We start from the raw sequence: 20,754 nt of genomic DNA on the forward strand, positions 1-20,754 counted from the left end.
AACCAGGGAAACAAACTGTATCTTGATAACTCCAGATTTCTTGATTAATCAAAACAGCTTGGAGTCCTTGATGAAGGATCATAAGAAAGTCTGGTGATTATAAGAGAATAACCAAGGGCTGGGCTGTGGCTCAGCAGCACAGTGCTCACCTCACACACGCAAGACCTAGGGTTCCATCCTCAGCACCACATAAAAATAAATAAAATGAAGGTATATAAGAGAGAGAGAGAGAGAGAAGAAAATAACCAAAATCCATATGTCTGATTTCTGACATCTATTTACTTTTTTCTTTTTCCTCTCTGACAGTTATTTCCAAAGCCTTCTTCACCATTGAGTTTGAAATAAAACAGGAACTATCCTGGTGCCCAACGACCACCAGGGGGCCATGTGAGCCTCTACAGGCAAAATCTGCCCTGGAGCTCCCTCAAACTGGGATTTTGCAAGCCCTTTAAAACCAGGGTGGCCCCAGCCTTTGCAAGCTGGCATGTGGGGGGCAGGCGGCAGGCAGGAGGGTGCAAGAAGGGGAGCAGTGTTTAACAAGGAGCTCAGGTTTCTAGCTAAACAAGAGAAGGACTCAAGAATTGCCAAAAACGAAAACAGAAACTTTTCCTTTGGGATTCTTCATCCTTATAAGTTGGGGGGGAAGACCCTGCTAACCAACTTCCAAGTGGAAATTTTTTCTTTTAATTCCCTCTCCATCCTCATGAAGGCCTCCTTGTCTCTGGCAAAGGTAAACAGAAGGTCACATGATGCACTAAGTCATCATCATCATAACTGGGATCCAGAGAAGGGACGATTTGTTTTAGCTCTAAGTTGTTGATTCATGCACGTTCCTAAGGTTTTTTAAAAAAATATCTTCCAAGTCTAAAAGAAACCTGAAATAAACATTGCCTTTGAGTAGCTAACCTGCACTGACTTTAAAACCAAATCCAAAGCCTGACTATTGACCAGGGAAGAGCAATGGAAGCCAAGGGAACCACCCAGGGAGAACCAGAAGGGCAGAGAGGGAAATATATGTGGGATTTTACCCAGAGCACCAGTGTATTCATTAGGCGATCAATACTTGTTCTCTTGAACTTTGTTCTACCGCTGTTCTGCATCAGCTTAGTGTCAGGACCTAGAAAAGAATAGGAAGCCAAATAACAAAACTGCCTCTGAATTTCTGCTCTGATCCCCAGAGGTAGTACATCAGGATGGAATGGAGACACTAGGTGGACAAGAGACTTGTATTCAGGGCTGGAGGTTTTGTGCCTTACACACTCTGCCAGCCCACCCAGTTTCAACCCATACTCCTGAGGGAGGGCTGAGTCACCTTCTCTTACCCTTCTTCCTTTGGATGCTAGAAGGCTCACCTGCAAAGATGACCAGCCCGAAGCACCACTCGGTGTTTCGTAGCACACAGCCCCGCAACAGCATGTTCTGGTTGCTCAGGGGGAACTTGCTTTCCTTCCAGTAGAGGGTTCCACTGAATTTGTCCAGCTTGTTGTTGGGAGGTTCGCAGATCACTTCACCTGGACGGTAGATAACAGTAACACGGCTCAAGCTCTAGTTTACAATTCGATCACGTGACAATAAAACAGAAAGAAAAAGTAGCTAAAGGAGAGAGAGTAAGGACAGGGACCATTTGCATACTGCTGGCAAGAGTGTGAGCTGATGCCACTTTTCAGAAAAAGAATGAGGCAGCATATACTAATATTAAAAGTACATACATATGCCAGGTGCAGTGGCACATGCCTGTGATCCCAATAGCTTTGGAGGCTGAGACAGGAGGATCGCAAGTTCAAACCCAGCCTCAGCAATTTAAAGAGTCCCTAACAACTTAGCAAGACCCTGTCTCTAAATAAAATATTTTAAAAAGGGTGGGGATGTGGTTCAGTGGTTAAGTTTCCCTGGGTTAAATCCCCAATACCAAAAAACAAACAAACAAACAAAAAAACAAAGTACATATAAGCTTCGACTCAATAATTCCAGTTTGATCACTATCCTACTAAATAGAATAGAGCATAATATCCTATATTGAAGCATTATCAGGACAGCAAAAGACTGGAAACCATTGAATGGACAGGAGTAGATGAATAAATTATGATACATCAGGTTTTTTTTTTGGTGCTAGGGACTGAATCCAGGGCCTTGAACATGGCTAGGCAAGTGCTCTATACTAAGGTTTTCTCTAAGTTGCCCAGGCTGGCTCTGATGATACAACAATTTTATGAAATATCATGCAGCTACTAAAGAGAAAAAGGTAAATTTCTTTATACAGATGACAAGATGCTTATGATATATTTAATAAGCAAAAAAGGTAGAAACTTCAGTACAAAAGAATTGCATTTTTTATTTTTATGTATACAAACATATGTAAAAAGTGTAGACTACTATACACAGGACTGACTGTTAATTAACATGGTCATCTAAGAAGGGCAGGAGAGTCCATAAACTTTCTTATACACTCTGTATAGTTGTCTTTGTGTATGTGTTACTAGGATTGAACACAGATGTACCCTACCACTGAGCTACATCTGCAGTCTTTTTTATTCTTTAAGACAGAGTGTCACTAAGTTTGCTAAGGGTCTCACAAAGTTGCTGAGGCTGGCCTCAAACTTGTAATCCTTCTGCCTGAGCCTCCCAAACTGCTGGGATTACAGACACATGCCACCATGCCTGGCAGTCTGTCTTGTTATAAGGAGCACATATTATTATTCTGAGCTAACACCCAAACAGTATAAGCTGAATTTCTCTCAAGATGCACAGCAAGTGGGGAGCTATCAGTCTCAAGGCTTCCTTAAAATGATCATCAAATTGGAACCACCTGGCATTCCCAGCACCCCCACCCCCAAATCCAAGGAGTTGCATAATCACAGCAACCAGAAGCCAAAAGGAAAAGGTACAATTTAAATTCTAAAACCCAGCCCACTTCTTTTACCTGAAGACTGCTTCTCCAAGATTACTCACCATCAAACTTGGCAAGCTTACTGATGTCTCCCAGTTCTGAGGTGACGGGAATTGCCTGACGCACTTTCATGTTGGTCTCTCTAGAAGGACGGTACCCTTGAGTCCCGGCTCCCTACCCACCCAGTAGCCTGCTCAGGAGCACCTGACCACGGGCATCCCACTTCTCAGCACAGCAAATACTTCTACGTATCCCAAAGCGTTCTCCCCTCCACCCCACCCTCGTACTGGGGATTGAACCCACGGGTGCTCTACCACAGACCTACGTCCATCCCCAGCCCTTTGTAATTTTTTTTTTTAGACAGGGTGTCACTAAGTTGCCCAGGCTAATCTCAAACATGCTATCCTCCTGCCTCAGCCTCCCGAGTCTCTGAGATTATAGGCATGTGCCACCATACCTGGCTCCAAAGTCTTTCTTACCCCTAAATTTTCCAAAAGGTATAAGCCCAGGCCTGAGACCCACTTTCAAAAACAATCTTTTCACCCCTAAAAAGGAAGTAAAAGGGCTGACACTTGAGCATGCCACTTACCCATCGAGTTCTGCCGTCTCTATGTAACACAGCCCATGGGGCTCACTGCTGGAGAGGAGGAGGAGATCCGCCTGGAAAGAAGCCCTAATGAGAAGCCCAGATACGCAGGTCTCCACCTGCAGCCGCTCTGCAAGGATCCTCTCCCCCACCTCACCCTGCCCCCCCCCCAGGCCGAGCATTCTTGGTTTTCCTAGTTCCCAGCACATGAACGGCAGGTCCCAGGCATATTAAGCCCTCCACTCAAGACAGTCTCCTTCCATGGGTGTTTAAAAGGCAAACGGAATCAGGAAGGACCTATCCCTTTCTGCTAAAGAGGAAGGTGAGCCCTGTAGGCCTAGAGCGGCCACTTTTCCCTTACCGCCACAAACTGGTTGTTTTCTAGCTTGATGATATCACCAACACAGACATTCATCCACTGCTCTTGCTGGAGGCTGCGGCAACAAGACAGTAAAAAGGCTGTGAGTAGCTACAGAGGTTTCCAGGGCCTTTCCTGCTTTGTCCCCAGGGCCCTTGTTCCCAAAAGGCACTCACATTCCATTGATGAGCACCTGAGACTGACGGTTATTCACCTGGTTATCACTCTTGTGGCGGAACTGAAAAGAAGAGAACTGAAAAGTTGAGACACCTTCTCCTGCTCCAAAGAAGGGGAAACTCAGAGCATGCTGGGCAACACCTTCCACACACCTATTCACAGACCATCTCTTCCTGACTCCCCTCCTCACCCTTAGCTACATTATCATGGACCTAGCGGGACCAGGTAAAGGATTTCTAGGTCACCAAGGAACTGTGCTGGGCGAAGGTGACTGTGTGCTGAGGGTGGCAGAATAAAAGAATGAAAGAACTCACATAGTCGTCGGTGGCATCTTTAACAGCGGTGATGGTGAGGACAAGAACCAAAGGCACGATGGTGGTGAACCAGGACAGGGAAGAGATCTGTGGGATCAACTGAGAAGAGGAAAGGGAAGCGGGCATCTGAAGCCCCAGCCAAAGCTTTCTTGCCCCACATCTCCCTCCTCTGTCGAGAGTCTTCTGAGGGCTGTGTGTGGACCGAGTCGCGCATCGTAGCCTCGTGAGGGGCTAAGTCTGGCTCTGGAAACTTCCCATGGCAGCCCCACAGGGACAGACCACCTGATGCAGGTGAACTTCCCCTACAAGTTCTGCTTTAAAGGTTCCCACACAGCACCTGAGATGGGTGTGACCTGCCAAGATGCCAATCAACCTGCTGACTACAAGACATTGGATGCAAGACTCTGCCCTTGAAACCCTATCCATGTCTTTGATGTACCCCTTGAACAAATCACAGGAGCCACCTTTCCTTTGTCTAGTTCCATCTCTTGTGTGGACTGGATGTTATCAGGGGTGCCACTTTTGTAAATATATTTCTGGCTCTTGGTATTTCGTTCTTCACTAATTATATTTCATGTGGCTTACCCCCTCCTCGGCAGGAAGAACCACCCCCCAACGAGACGCTGGCCATGGCCCCCATTATTCTTCCTTGGCTTTGTGAGTTGCAAGGGATATACTAGAGGTCACTCACCTGCAGGATGAGAAGGAACAGGAAGTAGGTGTTGGCAACTTCCTGGAATTGCTCAAAGAGGTTGACAGGCAGGAAGGTGAGAATATTGTACTTGGAAGTCTTGATGCAGTTACTCTATGGCAGTGGGAGAGAAGATAATGAGGCGGTCCCCAAACTCAATCCAGAATCAGACGGAGGCCGTCTCCTCCATCTCTACACTTCCCCAAACCTCTGCCCCCAGAATCAGCACTGGAGTGGGAGAGAGGAGTCGAGTGTCTGGGGTCAAGGTATTCTGATTACTGACAGGTGAAGGACTCCGGCACAGTAGCAGATGGAGAGCAGCTGAAGAAGGGGCCTCCACCTCCTCAAGCACCTTCCTATTCAGTGCTCAGTCCAAGCCCACGACAGCCCTATATTTCCCCACTCCCACTCAGGACGTGGGAACAGGTGGTCTAGATCACTTACCGCATACTGGAATTTCTCATTGTATTCTCGGTCATTAGCCCGCGCCCTCCTTTCTTCTTCTACAACAGAATGATGCCATAGTTAGGAGCAGCAAACTGAGGCCTGCACCCCCACCTGGCCAGGTCCATCCTACTTTATGGACATTCCACCAAAGGTCCCTGTTTCTTTTCACCAAATAGTTTTATGGCGTTTGCTCCACACCTGAGGTGTCATTAAATTCTTCCCTCTAGTCCAGCTTGCACCAACAGCACAACCACATGGTTCTGCAAGTTACATTCAAAGGACAGGATAGGTTCTCTTCCTCACCACCAATAATCTTCTACTGGGAGCACTCAGTTCTTCTGTCCTCCCCTTCTGGAAGAGCCTTAGCCATTGATGGTCATGGAGTCCCCAGACCCTTTGGCTGCTATCATCATAATCAAGGAGTAGCAGCTGAAGACACAAAGCATCCTTCCCCCTAGAAACTACTGCAGATCTAACCACGGGACTGCTGCTCTCCCCCTACACTGGGGACTAATGGGGTGCAAGTGGGGAGTGACAAGACAGAGGGTCACTGTGCCCTGGAGCTGCTCTGCGGCAACATCCCAGCCCCACGTGCAGTCCCCCTACAGGAGCCTCTGGTTGTCACATGTCACCAGCAGCAGCTTCTGACTGGCCAACAATGACATCACCTTATTTCAAAGCTCATCTTCAAGTAGGAGAAGGTGGGGGAGTCAGGGATATGGGTCATGCAGACTGAAGCAGAGATGCAAGAGAGAGGAATGAGATGTAATGGAAACAGTTGCTTTCTAACTGTAACCTTTTCTGTACCATCTACGAGTTTCCCTTAAACTGCTCACTCAGTGACATCTATTTAGCTACCCCTTTAGGTTCCCGACTGTAACCACCAAGTTCAGGTTCCAGAACAAGGGAATGTCCTATGGAGGGTTCCCCACATCCCAGGGGTCACTTTGATCTCATGCTGTAAGGGGAGGGGGGATTTGATCAGACTGTAAACCTAATGCCTTAAACCTGCCAGAGAGCCAAAGGCAGTGTTCCAGGCCCCTTCCCCCAAGACCCCTGCAGAGCACACTGCAGTAACAAAATCTCAGGCCACAGTGTCGCCAGCCTATTGAGCCACTTTACTCCCAAAAACTTCCCCTAGAGAAGCCTCCTCGTGCTGAGACCCTACGCAATCACCAGAGGCCATGCAAAGGAAGGAGGTAGGGACTCACACTTTAGAGCCAGGATCTGGGTCTAGATAGAGGACGGGGGAAGACTGGGAAGGCACAGGACAAGGGAATGTAGGGATTGGAGAGGAGGAAATTATGGGCTCGGGAGAGCTGCAAGATGCTGCCTCCCGTTACCTGTCCCCCAAGAAGGCTTCTTTCGGCTCCAAGAGGGTGGTGCCCCGGCCCGGGCCCACTTCTCGGGCATCTCCTTGGGGACCGTCATGATCCGGGTTTGAGTGGGGAGAGCGTACTGTCAGTTCTTGGCCTCAGCGGCGCCTACGGGGCGGCCCCCCGGGGAGGCGCAAGTGCCGCTGCCGCTTAGAAGTGAGCCCCGGCCCACCGGCGAGCACGCCACCCGCAAGCCAGGCCATCCTCACGGGCACCGGCGCGCCGGCCCGGCAACTCCGTGAGCTCAGCTGCGCCGCCCCCGAAGCCCCCAGCGAAGGACCGACTGCACGCGCTGAGTGGCCCCGGATGCGGTGCGCACGCCCCGGGCTCCGCCCCCTCCCGCTCCCCGCCCCCTCCCGCTCCAGGACTGCAGGGGCAGCAGCCTGCCAGCTCGCCGCGTAGGCGACAGCCAGCCCGAGCGCGCCCCGCCTCCGCTCTCCCCGCCCCGCACCCGGCCAGGGCCGACGTTGGTGAGCCGGCTGCCGCGGTTGTCGGGGGCAACCGTTTCATTCCCTCCCTACCCGAAGGACAAGGAAGAGGACCCTGTGGGGAAGAGACAGGGGCTTCCCAGGCCAGAAAGTAGCAGCTGCAGGTGCCCCAAGAAAAGAGAGCAGGTGTTTCGGGGCGGGGGGGGGGGGGAGGGGGGCTGGTACTCAGCACTATCCCAGCAGAGAACCCAGCTCAAGCATCAGACGAAAAAATTGTGTTTCCTAGGCTCTTCCCAGGATGCGTAGGGATCTTAATCTCCCCTTTCCCAGATCCATACCAGCTGTCCCTCTTCTCCTGTCTCCCTGAGCCATAATAACACTCACTCTTGTCTAAATTCCCAGGGATTCCCACTTCTTGCCCTTCTTACCTGGGGGGCGCTTTTTTGCACACAGTGCCATCTCACCCAGCAAGGTCCCAGCAATCCCATGGGAGACCCTGTAGGAAGGTGATACATGAGTGTGGTCAGGAAGCTGAGGGTGACCCTTTATTCCCCTCATTAGACCCTTCCTGAAGGTTCTCCAGCACTGATCCTGACCTCTCCATCCCTCCCCACCAACACTCTTCTTTCTGCCCTGTCCAGTACCTGAGAAAAGGGGCCATCCCTTCTGCTTTGGATAGCATGGAAGGAGGGAAGAACTGAGAGTTTACAGAAGTCAAGGCCTGCAGGAAAGGGGTCTAGGAGAATAGGCAAGGAATTGATAAGAAGGGCACAGCTGCGCGTGCCTGTAATCCCAGCAGCTCAGGAGGCTGAGGCAGGATGATCAGGAGTTCAAAGCTAGCCTCAGAAATTTAGGGAGGCCCTGAGCAACTCAGCAAGACCCTGTCTCTAAATAAAATGTTAAAAAGGGCTTGGAGGCTGGGGTTGTAGCTCAGTGGTAGAGTGTGGGAAGCCATTCTAACACGTGATTGGGTGACTCCCGTTAAGGGCCTGAGGCACTTTGGCAAAGTCGAAGTTTTCCCCGACCCTTTCCTGATGAGAGAGCCCATCCGTGTGGAGGTGTGCCTGACCACTGACCCCGGGGACCCCATCACTGACCCTGACCTTGGAGTGCAGCCCCCCCTCAACCTTCATTGGATGGAATTCTCCCCTGAATCTCTTGTTCCCCAATAAAAGGCTGGTCCCCGGAGTGCTCTCTCTCTCTCTCCTGCTAGCCCTGAGTAATCCCTGCTGCCCTGCTGGGCAGTTTAGGGAAGCGAACCAGAGAGGGGAGCCGTCTCAGACCTAGCAATAGAAATAAGGTAAATGAGTCTGTGTTTTTATTTCAATCTCTTCTAACTAACTTTATGCCTAGAACCTCATTAATGAAACCATTGCGCAGGCCGCGTGGTAGAGTAGAGCGCTTACCTAGCATGTGTGAGGCACTGGGTTCAATCCTCAGCATACTTAAAAAATGAATAAATGGGTAAAATAAAGGTATTGTGTCTATCTTCTTTAAAAAAAAATAATAATTTCAAGCTACTGGATTCCCTTTCTTAAAAGGGGGGAGCGAGGCCTGGGGATGTGGCTCAGTGGTTAAATGCCCCTGGATTAATCCAGGTATTAAAAAAAAAAAAAAGAGAGCACAGCTTTCAAGGTACCATAGATGCTTCATGTGCTCCCCTGCCAACAGACAATGTGTGCCTGTATTCCTGGTGACAGTGTGTGGTGACTGTATTCCTGGTGGCAATGAGTTGTTCATGTACTAGAAAGCAGAATGTCCCCCAAAAGGGTGGGGTGGAGGGAACATAGCCAGGAAGCACCTGGCAGGACATTAGGAAATAGGGTGGGCAGGCTCCACCCTTCTCAAAATGCTCATCATTCCCCCAGCTCACCCCATTACTGGGGTTTCCATTATCACCTCCTCCACATTGAGTTCACATTAGAAGCATGGCCTTCACTTCCTGCACAGACAGTCCCCAAACCGCTTCCTCTCAATCTGGGTCAGCCACCCTTCTGGGCCAGCAGAGGGGTCTTCCTATCCTGTCAGAGAGTCACCCCTGCTCTCTCCCACTCTGTGCCTAGTCCAATCAGCCTGAAGCTCAGTGCAGGCCAAGGAGCATCAGTCACACAAGCCTCTGCTTCCTTCCACCTTCCTGTGTCCTTTCTTTTTCCTAAAAAGGCATAAGGCCTGGCCTACAAGACAGGCTCACAGAGCCTCAACCCTATTCTCCAGCCTGGTCCAAAAAAAGCTGCCAGTCAGTAACCTCCTCTTTTTTTGTCTGCATGGAAGGGTTAGCCTTCCACCTCCTCTTTGGTTCCCCTGCCTGCAGCCTATGGGCACACCCACCAGCCTGTCAGCCCCAAGAGATACTAATTGCCTGTCTGCCCAACCTCTATAATTACACACTCTGGCCACAGCGCAGGCACCCACACCAATTCTCCCTTCACTAGCACACACTCCCTGACCCCAGACCAGGCAATACCAAGAGCAGAAGTCCTTTTCATCCCTGATCCTCCCCAACTGCAGCAGGCAAGGCAGGGGTGCCTGGCTCAGGAAGAAAAACTTCATCCACATTTTAGAGATGCCAAGTCCTCCTCTAGGGCCCCCAGCCAGGGTCTCCACCCAGTCTAGAGTATGAGTCATGAAGGGTGGGGTATGCAGGGAGAGGTTAAAGAAGAGGACACATGGTGGGCATCGTAGGTTCAGCAGCCAGCCAGGACCTTGGGGAGGGGAGTGATCAAGAAACACTGCCAGTCCAAAGATCTGGGTCTGCAGCCTATGAAAGAGTTAATGAAGGAGCTGGGCAGCCAGGAGTCAGGAGTCTGGACTTGGACCAGGAAAGTTGTTTTACCTCTAATACCCTGGGGAGAGAAAAAGCAGACTTGGCCCCAGATCCCATCCCCTCTGGGGGCAGTCATAGGAAGGGAGAGGGAGGGAGATGGCTGGCAACAGGGACCCCTTCTCACTTCTCCTTCCCAGTCTCACACAGCCTCGGTTGTCTGAACTGGTCAGGCCCATCAGCCACGTCGCCCTGCCCCGTCACCCTGCCCCAGCCCCAGCCCCCTCTGCAGCCACATCTGGGATAAAAATAACCAACCCTAGGAAAGAGGCAATGCTCCATGGGGGGAAAACCGCTCCTCCTCTAGGTCTGGCTTCTGCTGCCTTCCAACCAGGACTCCTTTTGGAGGAGGCTGGTGGGTCAGGAAAACAGGAAGATCTAGAATCCAAGACCCCAGCTCTCTTGCATCACCACCGCCCTGGGCCACCTTCCCTCGCCAAGGGCAGTAACAAAGGACTCAAGCGTAGCTACCACCCCTCTGGCACCCACCTTCCAGAGACAAAACCTAGCAGTCCGAACTCCCTTCCCCAAGCCCGGTCACTCTTCTCACCCCAACTCCCCAGCGGCCCTCCCTCTCGGGCCGGCCTTTCCTCGGCACTCTGCGCCCCTTCCCTGCTCTCCACGCGCCACCTGGGCACCCCATCCTCCCAGCCTGCGGACAGCCTGGGGTCTCCCCACCCTCGGCAGCCGACACCCCTTTTCTCCACCCTGCCGCTCGCCCTGCGGGTCTCCCCGCAGCTCCGCACTCCCGGCGCCCGCCCTCCCGGCTCCACACTCCGGCTCCCCAAACCCCTGCGGCCCCCCGGCCTCCACCGCCGCCGCCGGCCCGGGTCGCGGCCGCCGCCGCATCTCCCCCTGCCCTCCGCCCCGCGCTCGGGGTGCCCCGGCTCGCCCCGCCTCGCCTCACCTCAGCGCCCGGCGCCCGGCGCCCGCCCCGGCGGCCCCATCCTGCCCAGGCCGGGGGCTGGGGCGGGGGCGCTCGGCTCAGCTCCCCGCGGGCGCCCGCCCCCCAGCTGTGGCCCAGCTCCCCCCGGGCCTCGGCCCGCTACTTTGTGTCAGTTTCGGCCACCGCGGGGCGGAAGTGACGGCGGTGGCGGTGCAGGGCGGGGGGCGGGAGGGGGTTTTGGGGAGGGCGGAGGGCAGGGAAGCGAGCGCCGCCATCTTTGTGCGGGGCAGGGGGAGGGTCCTAGCCCGCCCCCCAGGCCACCGGCCGGTCCCCTCGCCCCGCGTCCGTCCCGCACCTCTCAACAAACGGACAACGCGGGAGTCCAGGTAGCGGAGGGTTTTCCTTTTAATTCGTAAGAAGCGAATGAGAAATGCTGCCTTCTTTGCAAAAAGCGCATCTTGGGCCCGGAGGACCAGGGGGCGGGCGAAGCGGCGAGCTCGGATCCTCCTCGCCGCCAGCTTCCCCGTGGCCCCGCCTCGGGCTCCTCGCCCGCTCTCCTCGCCCGGCTCCTCCCGTGGCACTTCGCTCTCCGTGAACCACACAGCCTCGGGTTGGCCGGAGAGGTCGTGCCTCGTCTCACGCCTTTCTCTCCCTGCCTACCCGGCGAGGGCGGCCCGTGCTCCGCCGCCCCACCACGCCCCCTGGATGGAGCGGCTTCCCCGCCGCTAAGGACCGTCCGCGAAGCGCCCCTGTGGGGCAGAGGCGCGCGACGCTGGGCTTACAAGAGCTGGAAGTCAGGCAGAGGGGACCCAGGTTTGGAGGCAAGTTCCCCGCCAGGACCCGACTAGAGGAAAGTTCCCCTGTCGGCCCTCCACCCCGCAGACTCCCGCTGCCCTCCCAAGCCAGCGTCCAGGGTGGACACCCCCTCGTGGCTACTTTTAGCAACTGCGTTCCTAGAGGCCCTGAGGCTGGGCATCTGAACGGAGGCAGGAGTTTCCAAGTCTGAGGCTTTTTTCTGACCTTGCTCTGAGTCTTCAGGGTGGTGCAGAGCCACCAGCAGCTGGTATGTGGCTGTGCCAAGGGTAGCCCCCACCAAAGGGGCCACCACAGGCACCCACCACCAGCCATTGCCAGCACTGCAAGAGAAGGACAAAAGAGACGCATCAGGAATGGTTCCCTTAGTCTCCCCTCTCCTCAAGGACTGAGCCAGTAACCAAGGGAGCTCCCTAAAGTAGTTCCTGGAGTGAAAGACACCAGGAAGAGAGAGGAGAGACCACCAGAAGAACTTAGTCCAGCCTCTAGCCTTAGGGAATTATCTGAATATACCCATTTGCTGATGAGGTAGGTCACTAATGCCCAAAGAAATAATATGTCGTTCCCCAGAATACAACCTCTAAACCGTAACTGTTTCAGTGAAAGGACTGGGCAGAGTGAGGAATGCTGTCCTAAGAGGGCAAGAGAATTATTTAAGAGGAGAAAGCTAGGGACCCGGGGACAGAGCCATTAGCAGAGAGAGGTGAGTTAAGGACCGCATCCAGGGAAGATGTCTCCCACCTGAAGACTTCAGGGCCCCAGCCAGCCACGTAGGTGAAGAGCCGTGGACCCAGATCTCTGGCAGGGTTGAGTGGGAACCCACAGTTGACACCCATGGATAGTCCAATGACTAGGATCAGCAGCCCCACCACCACGGGCTCCAGACCCACAGGAACTCCCTTGTTGCGTCCGTCCAGGATGGCCAAGAGCCCCACAATCAGGATCCCAGTGCCCAAAACCTTCAGACAGAGGGGTCCTGGTCATCAGTTGCCAGGTGCTCCATTTGCCCTCACCCAAACACTCTGAACTATGACCCCCATGTCACCTGGCTTTGTTCAACACAAGCAGCTGGGGGCTGGTGGGGTACCAAAGTAGAACTAGCTCCATATTCCACCCAGAACAATTGGCTGGGGTCCCAAGTGAAGGGAAAAGGTTAAACTTTTCCAGTTCTGCTCCTCTCACCTACCTGATCCAGGAAGCCATTGTTCAGGGACAAATAAGGGGCAGGATAGGTGGCAAAGATGGAGGCAGTCTCCTTGGGGCCAGTCACTGTCAGGTTCCCCCCTGTATAGTTCTGTAGAGCATCTTTGGGAGAGAGGAAAACCCAAGGTTGCCATCTTTACTTACTGCAAACTGCCCTGAGGCACCCCTCCCTCATACAGGTGCTCCAACTGCCCCTCTGTTACCATAGTAGAGAACATAGGTGGCTCCAGAGGCACAGAAGGCAGACAGCAGCTGCACGAAGCAGTAGATGGGGAGCATGGACCAGGGGAAGCGTCCCAGGAGGCACATGGCTAGGGAGAAGGCTGGGTTCAGGTGAGCTCCTTCAGGGACAGAGGAAGAAAATGAGCATCCAAACACTGTCACCAGCAACACGGCCACTCCTTCCTACAACTCTTAGGATAAATTGTATCATTTTCATCATATATGGGTGTGTGTGTATATATTTGTTTGTTTATTTTTGGTATCAGAGATTGAACTCAGGGGCACTCTACCACTGAGCCACTTCCCCAACCCCATTTTTTGTATTTTATTTAGAGATGGGGTCTCATTGCTTAGCGCCTCACTTTTGCTGAGGCTGGCTTTGAACTCATGATCTTCATGCTTCATCATATATCTTAAGGAATTAAGGCTCAAAGAGTTTAAGTGACTCCTCAAGGTCACACAATGAAGCCAAGATTTGAACCTGCATCTGTCTGCCCTTTCCACTTCAGCACACTGATGCAAGGTGTATCTGAGGGACAAGCAGCAAGGTCCTGAATGGAGTTGACACCAGAGAGCTTCAGGTGTGAGGCGTCAGAGGACAGTACTTACCGTCATTGCCCTGGCATAGATTTCTGCTAAGGTAAGCCAACTGATCCATTAGTGTGAGGAAGGGGAATGGAGAGAGATAGGAAGGGGAGGGACTGGGTAAGGCTGAAGACGTATCTCAGTCTAGGGCACTGGTCAAGCTTACGGAGATAATATTCATGAGTCACCAAAGGACCTACCTTTTTACCATTGCAGACACCCACTGCCACATACACGTCCCACCCCTTCCGATGACCAGACCCCACCCTGCTCACCTGAGACATTGCCCGCCACGTAGATGGCTATTGTAACTGCCAGAGAACCAGCCAGAAACATGGTGAAGAAGTTCCCTTTGGTTTCTCCACTGGTGACAGCCTGGGCCACAGCCCCCTGAGTGAGGAGCTGGCAGGGAGAGGAAAGGTGAGGAAAAGGAAGTCCAGGAGACCAACAGGAGAGAGATTGGGAGCAACCAAGGGACCAGCAAGGAAAGGAGAAAAGCAGAAACAGGAAAGAGATAAAGAAATGGGAGAAGTGGAGGAGAAGGAAAAGGGGAGGGAAGGTGAGAGATGATAAAGGACAGGCATCTAATAGAAGAAGCAAGCTGAGTGTCCTTGAGCGTGCCTATAGTTCTGATGACTTGGGAGGTTGAGGCAAGAGGATTGCAAGTTTGAAGCCAGCCTCAGCAACTTAGTGAGCCCTCAGAAAGTTATCAGAAACTCTGTAGGTAAGCAGTTAAGTGCCCTGGTTCAATCCCCAGTATAAAACAAACAAAAATTTAAAAATAAGGAGAAGGAGAAGAAGGAAGAGGAGAAACAAGAGGGAAAGAGAAAAGATGGAGAGTTGAAAGGAAGTATAGGAAGAGCCAGAAACATTGGTCTACCTCCCTCCTTTCTTCCCCGCAGTTACTGCCTACCATGAGCACAAATACACCCAGAAACTCTGCCAAGCACTGTCGGGCCAGGAGGCTGTGGATCCGAAAGTAGCCCCTCATTTTGGCCAGCAGCTGATCCGGGGCCATGGTGGTGTCTTGCTATCTCTGTCCACTGCTATTCTGTGTGCATAGGTACACAGCTCCTGCATGCCAGGGGAAAAGATAAGGAACAGACTTTAAAACCAATTATCTTGGGGCTGGAGTGGTGGCTCAGTAGAGTGCACGCCTAGTATGCATGAGGCACTGGGTTCGATCCTTGGCACCACATAAAAACAAACTAATGTATCCACCTAAAACTAAAGATACATTAAATAAATAAATATTTTAAAAATAAATAAATAAAACCAATTATCTTGGCAGTTACTATCTACACAGATGTGTAGAATAGAGCTCTCAGCTTTCTGTGCATATGTGGAAGCTGGAACGTGAGAGGCCTGTCTGTGAGCAGGCTGTGTGCACCTCTGCCTGGAGTTTGCCCAGGCTCTCTCTCTCTCTCCTGTCCTTTATCCCTGTTTCTCATAGAACTAGCCTGAATTGCAAAAAGTACCCTGCTTCAGATACATTAATACTCTTGATCCTAAAGACAGCTATGTACTATTGATCCCATTGACATATGAGTATACTGAGCCCTATAATTCCCCAGAATCACACAGTTAGTTAGTGATTGAGGGAATTCAAACTGGGTTTTCTAATTCTCCATCTGGTATTCTACAATGCCTCTCACCTGGAACATGAAGCCTTTCCTCAAACCATTTGGATATTTGAAGAACTCAAGGAGCATCCAGAGAGACTGGGCAGAAGACTACGGACTGTGAAAATGGATCCCACATGTTGAATGCTTGTACTTTCTTCATGCAGGTCTCCTGATTAGGGGATCTATCTTTCTTTCCTTCCTTTCCTTTCTTTCTTTCCTTCCTTCCTTTCCTTCCTTTCCTTCCTTCCTTTCCTTCCTTTCTTTACCAGAGATTAAACCCAGGGGCACTTAACCACTGAGCCAAATTCCCAACACTTTTTTTTTGGGGGGGGGTGGTGGTGGATACCACTGAGCCACATTCCCAGAAAGAGCCCTATTTTGTATTTTATTTAGGAATAGAGTCTCACTGAGTTGATTAGGGCCTCACTGAGTTGCTGAGGCCGACTTTGAATGTGTCCTCCTGCCTCAGCCTCCTGAGCTTCTGGGATTACAGGCAGTGTGTGCCACCGCACCCTGCTTGATTAGAGAATCTTTATCTGTGTGTCTTCTGCCACAGCTTAAGATGAGGAGTTCACACCCATGCTCAGCTCCGCCTGCTCTTCTCCAGAGACACGCCACTCTTAACTCTGCATAACATGAAGCCAGATCCTTTTTCTTCATACCTCAAGAATCCTATTAGATTCGCTCCACAGTTAATCAACTTCAGTCCCTAGGAAAAAAATGGTGAAGAAAACATAGTTTCTACCCTCCTAGAGCTGATGTTCCAGAAGGTAGAAACAGATAATCTACAAATGTGTAAAATATTGTGTATAGTTTGTGAAGTGTTTGAGGCCTGGGACCTTGATTTATGAAAACACTCGGGATCTGGCCCACTCTTGGGCACATCCATGTGCAATAATACTTCTCTGCTAGATTTAACAAATACTATAGTGCTCCATCCAGATCTCTTTCAGAGTCAACATACCCATTCCTTAGGTTCACCCCTTGGTTCACTCCTCCTTAGGAACAGTGATCCCCTGCTCCTGGAAAGATACCCTATTGATGCTGAACTTAGCATGGACCCCCAATCAGCAGTGTGCCCTACAGTTCAGATTCCTGGCCTCAAGCCATCCTCCTACCTCAGCCTTCCAAGTAGTTTGAACTGTATGTGTATGCTACCACACTCATTGGTCTCTGATACCACAAATGCAATGCCCTACGAGTTAGGAAAACGAGTCACCTAAGGTGAGCTCTTCTATGGGACCCATGTACAATAATTGGTTAATGCAGGGATTCAAAGCCTGGTCTCTTAGCCTCAATCTGGGAAGAATCTGAAGGGCCATTCCAACTCCAGAGTTCCCCCATAGGATCAGCTAAAACTTTTGTTATATATTTTAGTCAGTTTTTTCATTGCTGCAACCAGGAAACCTGACAAGAACAATTTTAGAGGTAGGAAAGCTTATTTTCAAGGCTGCAGTTTCAGAGTTCTTAGTCCATTAATGGCCAACTCCATTGTTGTAGGCCCAAGGTGTGGCAGAACATCATGGTGGAAGAGTGTGGCAGAGGAAAGTGGCTCAAGACATGGAAGCAGAGAGAGACAGAGACAAAGAGCTATTTCTCCTCACCATAACAAAATATAAACCCCAAACACACTCCTCTGGGACCCACCTCTTCCAGCCACACCTTGCCTGCCTACAGTTACGATCCAGTTAATTCCCATCAGGGGATTCATGTACTGATTAGGTTAAAACTCCCATAACCCAATCATTTCACCTCTAAACTTTCTTGCATTGTCTCACACATGAGCTTTTTGGGGACACCTCATATCTAAACCATAATAGTTATATCTTCAGGTGTGTCAGTTTTTCCCTATGCCCAATCCTGCTTTCCTTACTTCCTTACTTATATACCTCTCAAGAGTGTTAACACTCCTCAATAAATTTTTTAAATTTCTTTGTAGTTCTAGATAAACAGTATGTCTTTATTTATTTTTATGTGGTGCTGAGGATCAAACACTCTGCCACTGAGCTACAGTCCCAGCCCCAATAAGTCTTAGCTTTGTATCTCTTCATCTTAAGTCTTTTTCCACAGAATGCAATTTAGAATGGTTGATGTCATGAAGAATTCTAGTGACAATGGAAAAGATCTCCTGTGCTCTTGGATAGGCAAAATTAATATTGTCAAAATGGCCATACTACCCAAAGCACTATACAGATTCAATGCAATTCCAATTAAAATCCCCTTAGTCATTTCTTATGGAAATAGAAAAAGCAATCATGAAATTCTCTTGGAAAAATAAGAGGCCCAGAATAGCCAAAGCAATCCTTAGCAAGAAGAGTGAAGCAGGAGGCATCACAATACCAGACCTTAAATTATACTATAGTAACAAAAATGGCATGGTATTGGCACAAAAACAGATATGTAGACCAATGGTACAGAATAGAAGACACAGAGACAAAACCACATAAATACAGTTATCTCATACTAGACAAAGGTGCCAAAAACATACATTGGAGAAAAGATAGCCTCTTCAACAAATGGTGCTGGGAGAACTGGAAATTCTTATGCAGCAAAAATGAAAATAAACCCCTATTTCTTACCTTGACAAAACTCAACTCAAAGTGGATCAAGGACCTAGGAATTAGACCTGAGACCCTGAGCCTAATATAGGCAAAAGTAGGCCCAAATCTTCATCACATTGGATTAGGCCCTGACTTCCTTAACAAGACTCCTAAAGCGCAAGAAATAAAATCAAGAATTAATAAATAGGATGGACTCAAACTAAAAAGCTTCTTCTCAGCAAAAGAAACAATGTGGTGAAGAGAGAGCCTACATTTTGGGAGCAAATTTTTGCCACATGCATGTCAGATAGAGCACTAATTTCCAGGATCTATAAAGAACTCAAAAAACTTAACACCAAAAGAACAAACAACCCAAATCAATAAATGGGCTAAGGAGCTTAACAGACACTTCTCAGAAGAAGATATACATTCAATTAAGAAATATATGGAGGGCTGGGGATGTGGCTCAAGCGGTAGCGCGCTCGCCTGGCATGCGTGCGACCCGGGTTCGATCCTCAGCACCACATACCAACAAAGATGTTGTGTCCGCCAAGAACTAAAAAATAAATATTAAAAATTCTCTCTCTCTCTCTCTCTCTCTCCTCTCTCACTCTTTCTTTTTTCTTTTTTTTTTTTTTTTAAATTTTTTTTTTAATATTTATTTTTCAGTTCTCGGCAGACACAACATCTTTGTTGGTATGTGGTGCTGAGGATCGAACCCGGGTCGCACGCATGCCAGGCGAGCACGCTACTGCTTGAGCCACATCCCCAGCCCCCTCTCTCACTCTTTCTAAAAAAAAAAAAAAAAAAGAAATATATGGAAAATGTTTAATATCTCTAATAATTAGAGAAACACAAATCTAACTACTCTAAGATTTCATCTCATGCCAGTCAGAATGGCAGTTATCAAGAACACAGACAACAATAAATGTTGGCAAGGATGTGGGGGGAAAGGCACACTCATACATTGCTGGTGGGACTGCAAATTGGTGCAACCAATCTGGAAAGTGGTATGGAGATTCCTTAGAAAACTTGGAATGGAACCACTCCTATCCCACTCCTCAGTCTATACCCAAAGGACTTAAAATCAGCATACTATAGTGACATAGCCACATCAATGTTCATAGCAGCTCAATTCACAATAGTTAAACTGTGGAATAAACCTAGATGCCTTTCAATAGATGAGTGGATAAAGAAACTGTGGTATATGTACACAATGGGATATTACTCAGCATTAAAAGAGAATAAAATTATGGCATTTGCAGGTAAATTAGAGATGGAAAATATCATGCTAAGCAAAGTAAGCCAATCCCAAAAAACCAAAGGCTCGATGTTCTCTCTGATATATGGATGCTGATCCATAACAGGGATAGGGAAGGCATGGGAAAAATGGAGGAACTGTGATTGGGCAAAGGAAAGGGAGAAGAGAGAGGGTGCATGGAGGCAGGAAAGATGGTGGAATGAGATGGACATTATTACCTTAGGTACATATATGACTGCACATGTGGTATGATGTTACATCATGTACAAATGTAAAGTTGTAGAAATGTAAAGTTGTGCTGCAATTGTGTACAATTAATCAAAATGCATTCTGCTCTCATATATACCTAATTAAAATAAATTAATAATTTTTTAAAAAGAACATTGTGATTTTCTAGATTTAGAACATTGCCTCTAATAGACGCATAGTATTCTATAGTATGAAATTGATCATTTAACTATTTCCCTTATATGTTGTTGATACAATTGTGTTGAATTTATGCCTTTCCATATTTATTAGTAAATTTATATCTTTACAACATATATATATATTTATGTATGAATATGCCACTTGAAAGTTACTTCCATTATGTTAGATTTCTAGAATGGAAATTGTTAAGTAAAAGTAAACTCAAGTGCTCAAAAAAATGCATTCTACTGTAAAATTAATTAACTAATTAATTTTTTAAAAGAATGCAAGCAACAATAAGTATTGGCAAGGATGTAGAGGAAAAGGTACACTCATACATTGTTGGTGGGACTGCAAGTTGGTGCAACCAATCTGGAACACAGTAAGGAGATTCTTCAGAAAACTTGGAATAGATCCACCATTTGACCCAGCTATCCCACTCCTCAGTCTATACCCAAAGGACTTAAAAACAGCATACTTGGGGCTGGGGTGGTGGCTCAGTAGTAGAGCGCTTGCCTAGCATGTGTGAGGCACTGGGTTTGATTCTCAGCACCGCATATAAATAAATAAAATAAAAATCCATTGACAATTAAAAAATTTAAAAACCCAGCATACTACAGTGATGCAGCCACATCAGTGTTTATAGCAGCACAATTCACAATAGCTAAACCATAGAACCAAACTAGGTGCTCTTCAATAGATGAATGGATGAAGCCTCCCTGGTAGCTGAGATTACAGGCATGTGGAACCACATTTGGTTTACTGGTGATATTTCCAAAGGTTCAATTTTTGGTTTCATTAATTTTCTCTAATGCTTTTATTTTCTTTTTCATTGATTTCACTCTGGTCTTTATTATGTTCTTTTTTTTTCCCCAACTGCTTTAGTTTTTTCTTATTCTTTTTTCAGCTTCTTGAAGTAAAAGATTAGGTTATTTATTTTTTGTGGTAGTAGGGATTAAACTCAAGGGCACTTTATAACTGAGCTACATCCCCAGTCCTTTTTACTTTTGATTTTGAGTGAGGGTTTTATGAAGTTTCTCAGGCTGAACTTAAACTTTTAATCCTTCTGCTTCTGCCTCCCAAGTGGTGGGATTATAAAGGCATGTGCCACTGCACCTGGTAGGTT

General features: G+C 48.8%; 2 protein-coding genes and 1 long non-coding RNA gene across 5 annotated transcripts in view; 1 reads left to right on the plus strand and 2 right to left on the minus strand.

Moving 5' to 3' along the window:
* Positions 1-11,057, minus strand: part of Atp8b2 (ATPase phospholipid transporting 8B2) — a 24,816-nt gene extending 13,759 nt beyond the window's left edge. Inside the window, exons 1-11 of one of the 3 annotated variants that reach the window (XM_078027489.1) lie at positions 10,993-11,057; positions 7,693-7,760; positions 5,458-5,516; positions 5,014-5,127; positions 4,323-4,421; positions 4,008-4,069; positions 3,835-3,907; positions 3,477-3,547; positions 2,950-3,029; positions 1,353-1,511; positions 1,029-1,117 (exon numbers count right to left, since the gene is read on the minus strand). In XM_078027489.1, coding sequence (XP_077883615.1) covers positions 1,029-1,117; positions 1,353-1,511; positions 2,950-3,029; positions 3,477-3,547; positions 3,835-3,907; positions 4,008-4,069; positions 4,323-4,421; positions 5,014-5,127; positions 5,458-5,516; positions 7,693-7,723 — 837 coding nt within the window. In that variant the 5' untranslated portion in view covers positions 7,724-7,760; positions 10,993-11,057. Of the gene's footprint in view, positions 1-1,028; positions 1,118-1,352; positions 1,512-2,949; positions 3,030-3,476; positions 3,548-3,834; positions 3,908-4,007; positions 4,070-4,322; positions 4,422-5,013; positions 5,128-5,457; positions 5,517-6,803; positions 7,157-7,692; positions 7,761-10,992 lie in introns of those variants that run through there. The other 2 variants (XM_078027488.1, XM_005331302.5) reach the window with 2 other exon arrangements.
* Aqp10 (aquaporin 10) lies at positions 7,587-14,812 on the minus strand. Its single transcript, XM_021730566.3, has 7 exons — positions 14,708-14,812; positions 14,070-14,196; positions 13,191-13,328; positions 12,971-13,089; positions 12,526-12,743; positions 11,754-12,107; positions 7,587-7,760 (listed from the first exon to the last, which is right to left on the minus strand). The coding sequence occupies exons 1-6, from the start codon at positions 14,810-14,812 to the stop codon at positions 11,816-11,818; spliced, it is 999 nt and encodes a 332-aa protein (XP_021586241.2). The 3' UTR covers positions 7,587-7,760; positions 11,754-11,815.
* On the plus strand, positions 11,228-15,073 carry LOC120890576 (uncharacterized). The gene is made up of 4 exons (XR_013428255.1): positions 11,228-11,357; positions 13,719-13,849; positions 14,011-14,214; positions 14,697-15,073. It is a non-coding gene; the product is annotated as an uncharacterized LOC120890576 (long non-coding RNA).
* Positions 15,074-20,754: the final 5,681 nt, after the last annotated feature.

The sequence above is a fragment of the Ictidomys tridecemlineatus genome, chromosome 11 (genome assembly GCF_052094955.1).
Source record: "Ictidomys tridecemlineatus isolate mIctTri1 chromosome 11, mIctTri1.hap1, whole genome shotgun sequence".
NCBI lineage: Eukaryota > Metazoa > Chordata > Mammalia > Rodentia > Sciuridae > Ictidomys > Ictidomys tridecemlineatus.

Excerpts from the sequence above, each read along its gene's own strand:
- Aqp10 (XM_021730566.3), bottom strand. The coding sequence starts at position 14,812 with ATGGCCCCGGATCAGCTGCTGGCCAAAATGAGGGGCTACTTTCGGATC. Across the intron at positions 13,329-14,069 it reads CGTGGCGGGCAATGTCTCAG|GAGCTCACCTGAACCCAGCC; the intron begins GTGAGCAGGGTG and ends CTGTCCCTGAAG. Across the intron at positions 13,090-13,190 it reads CACCTATGTTCTCTACTATG|ATGCTCTACAGAACTATACA; the intron begins GTAACAGAGGGG and ends TCTCTCCCAAAG.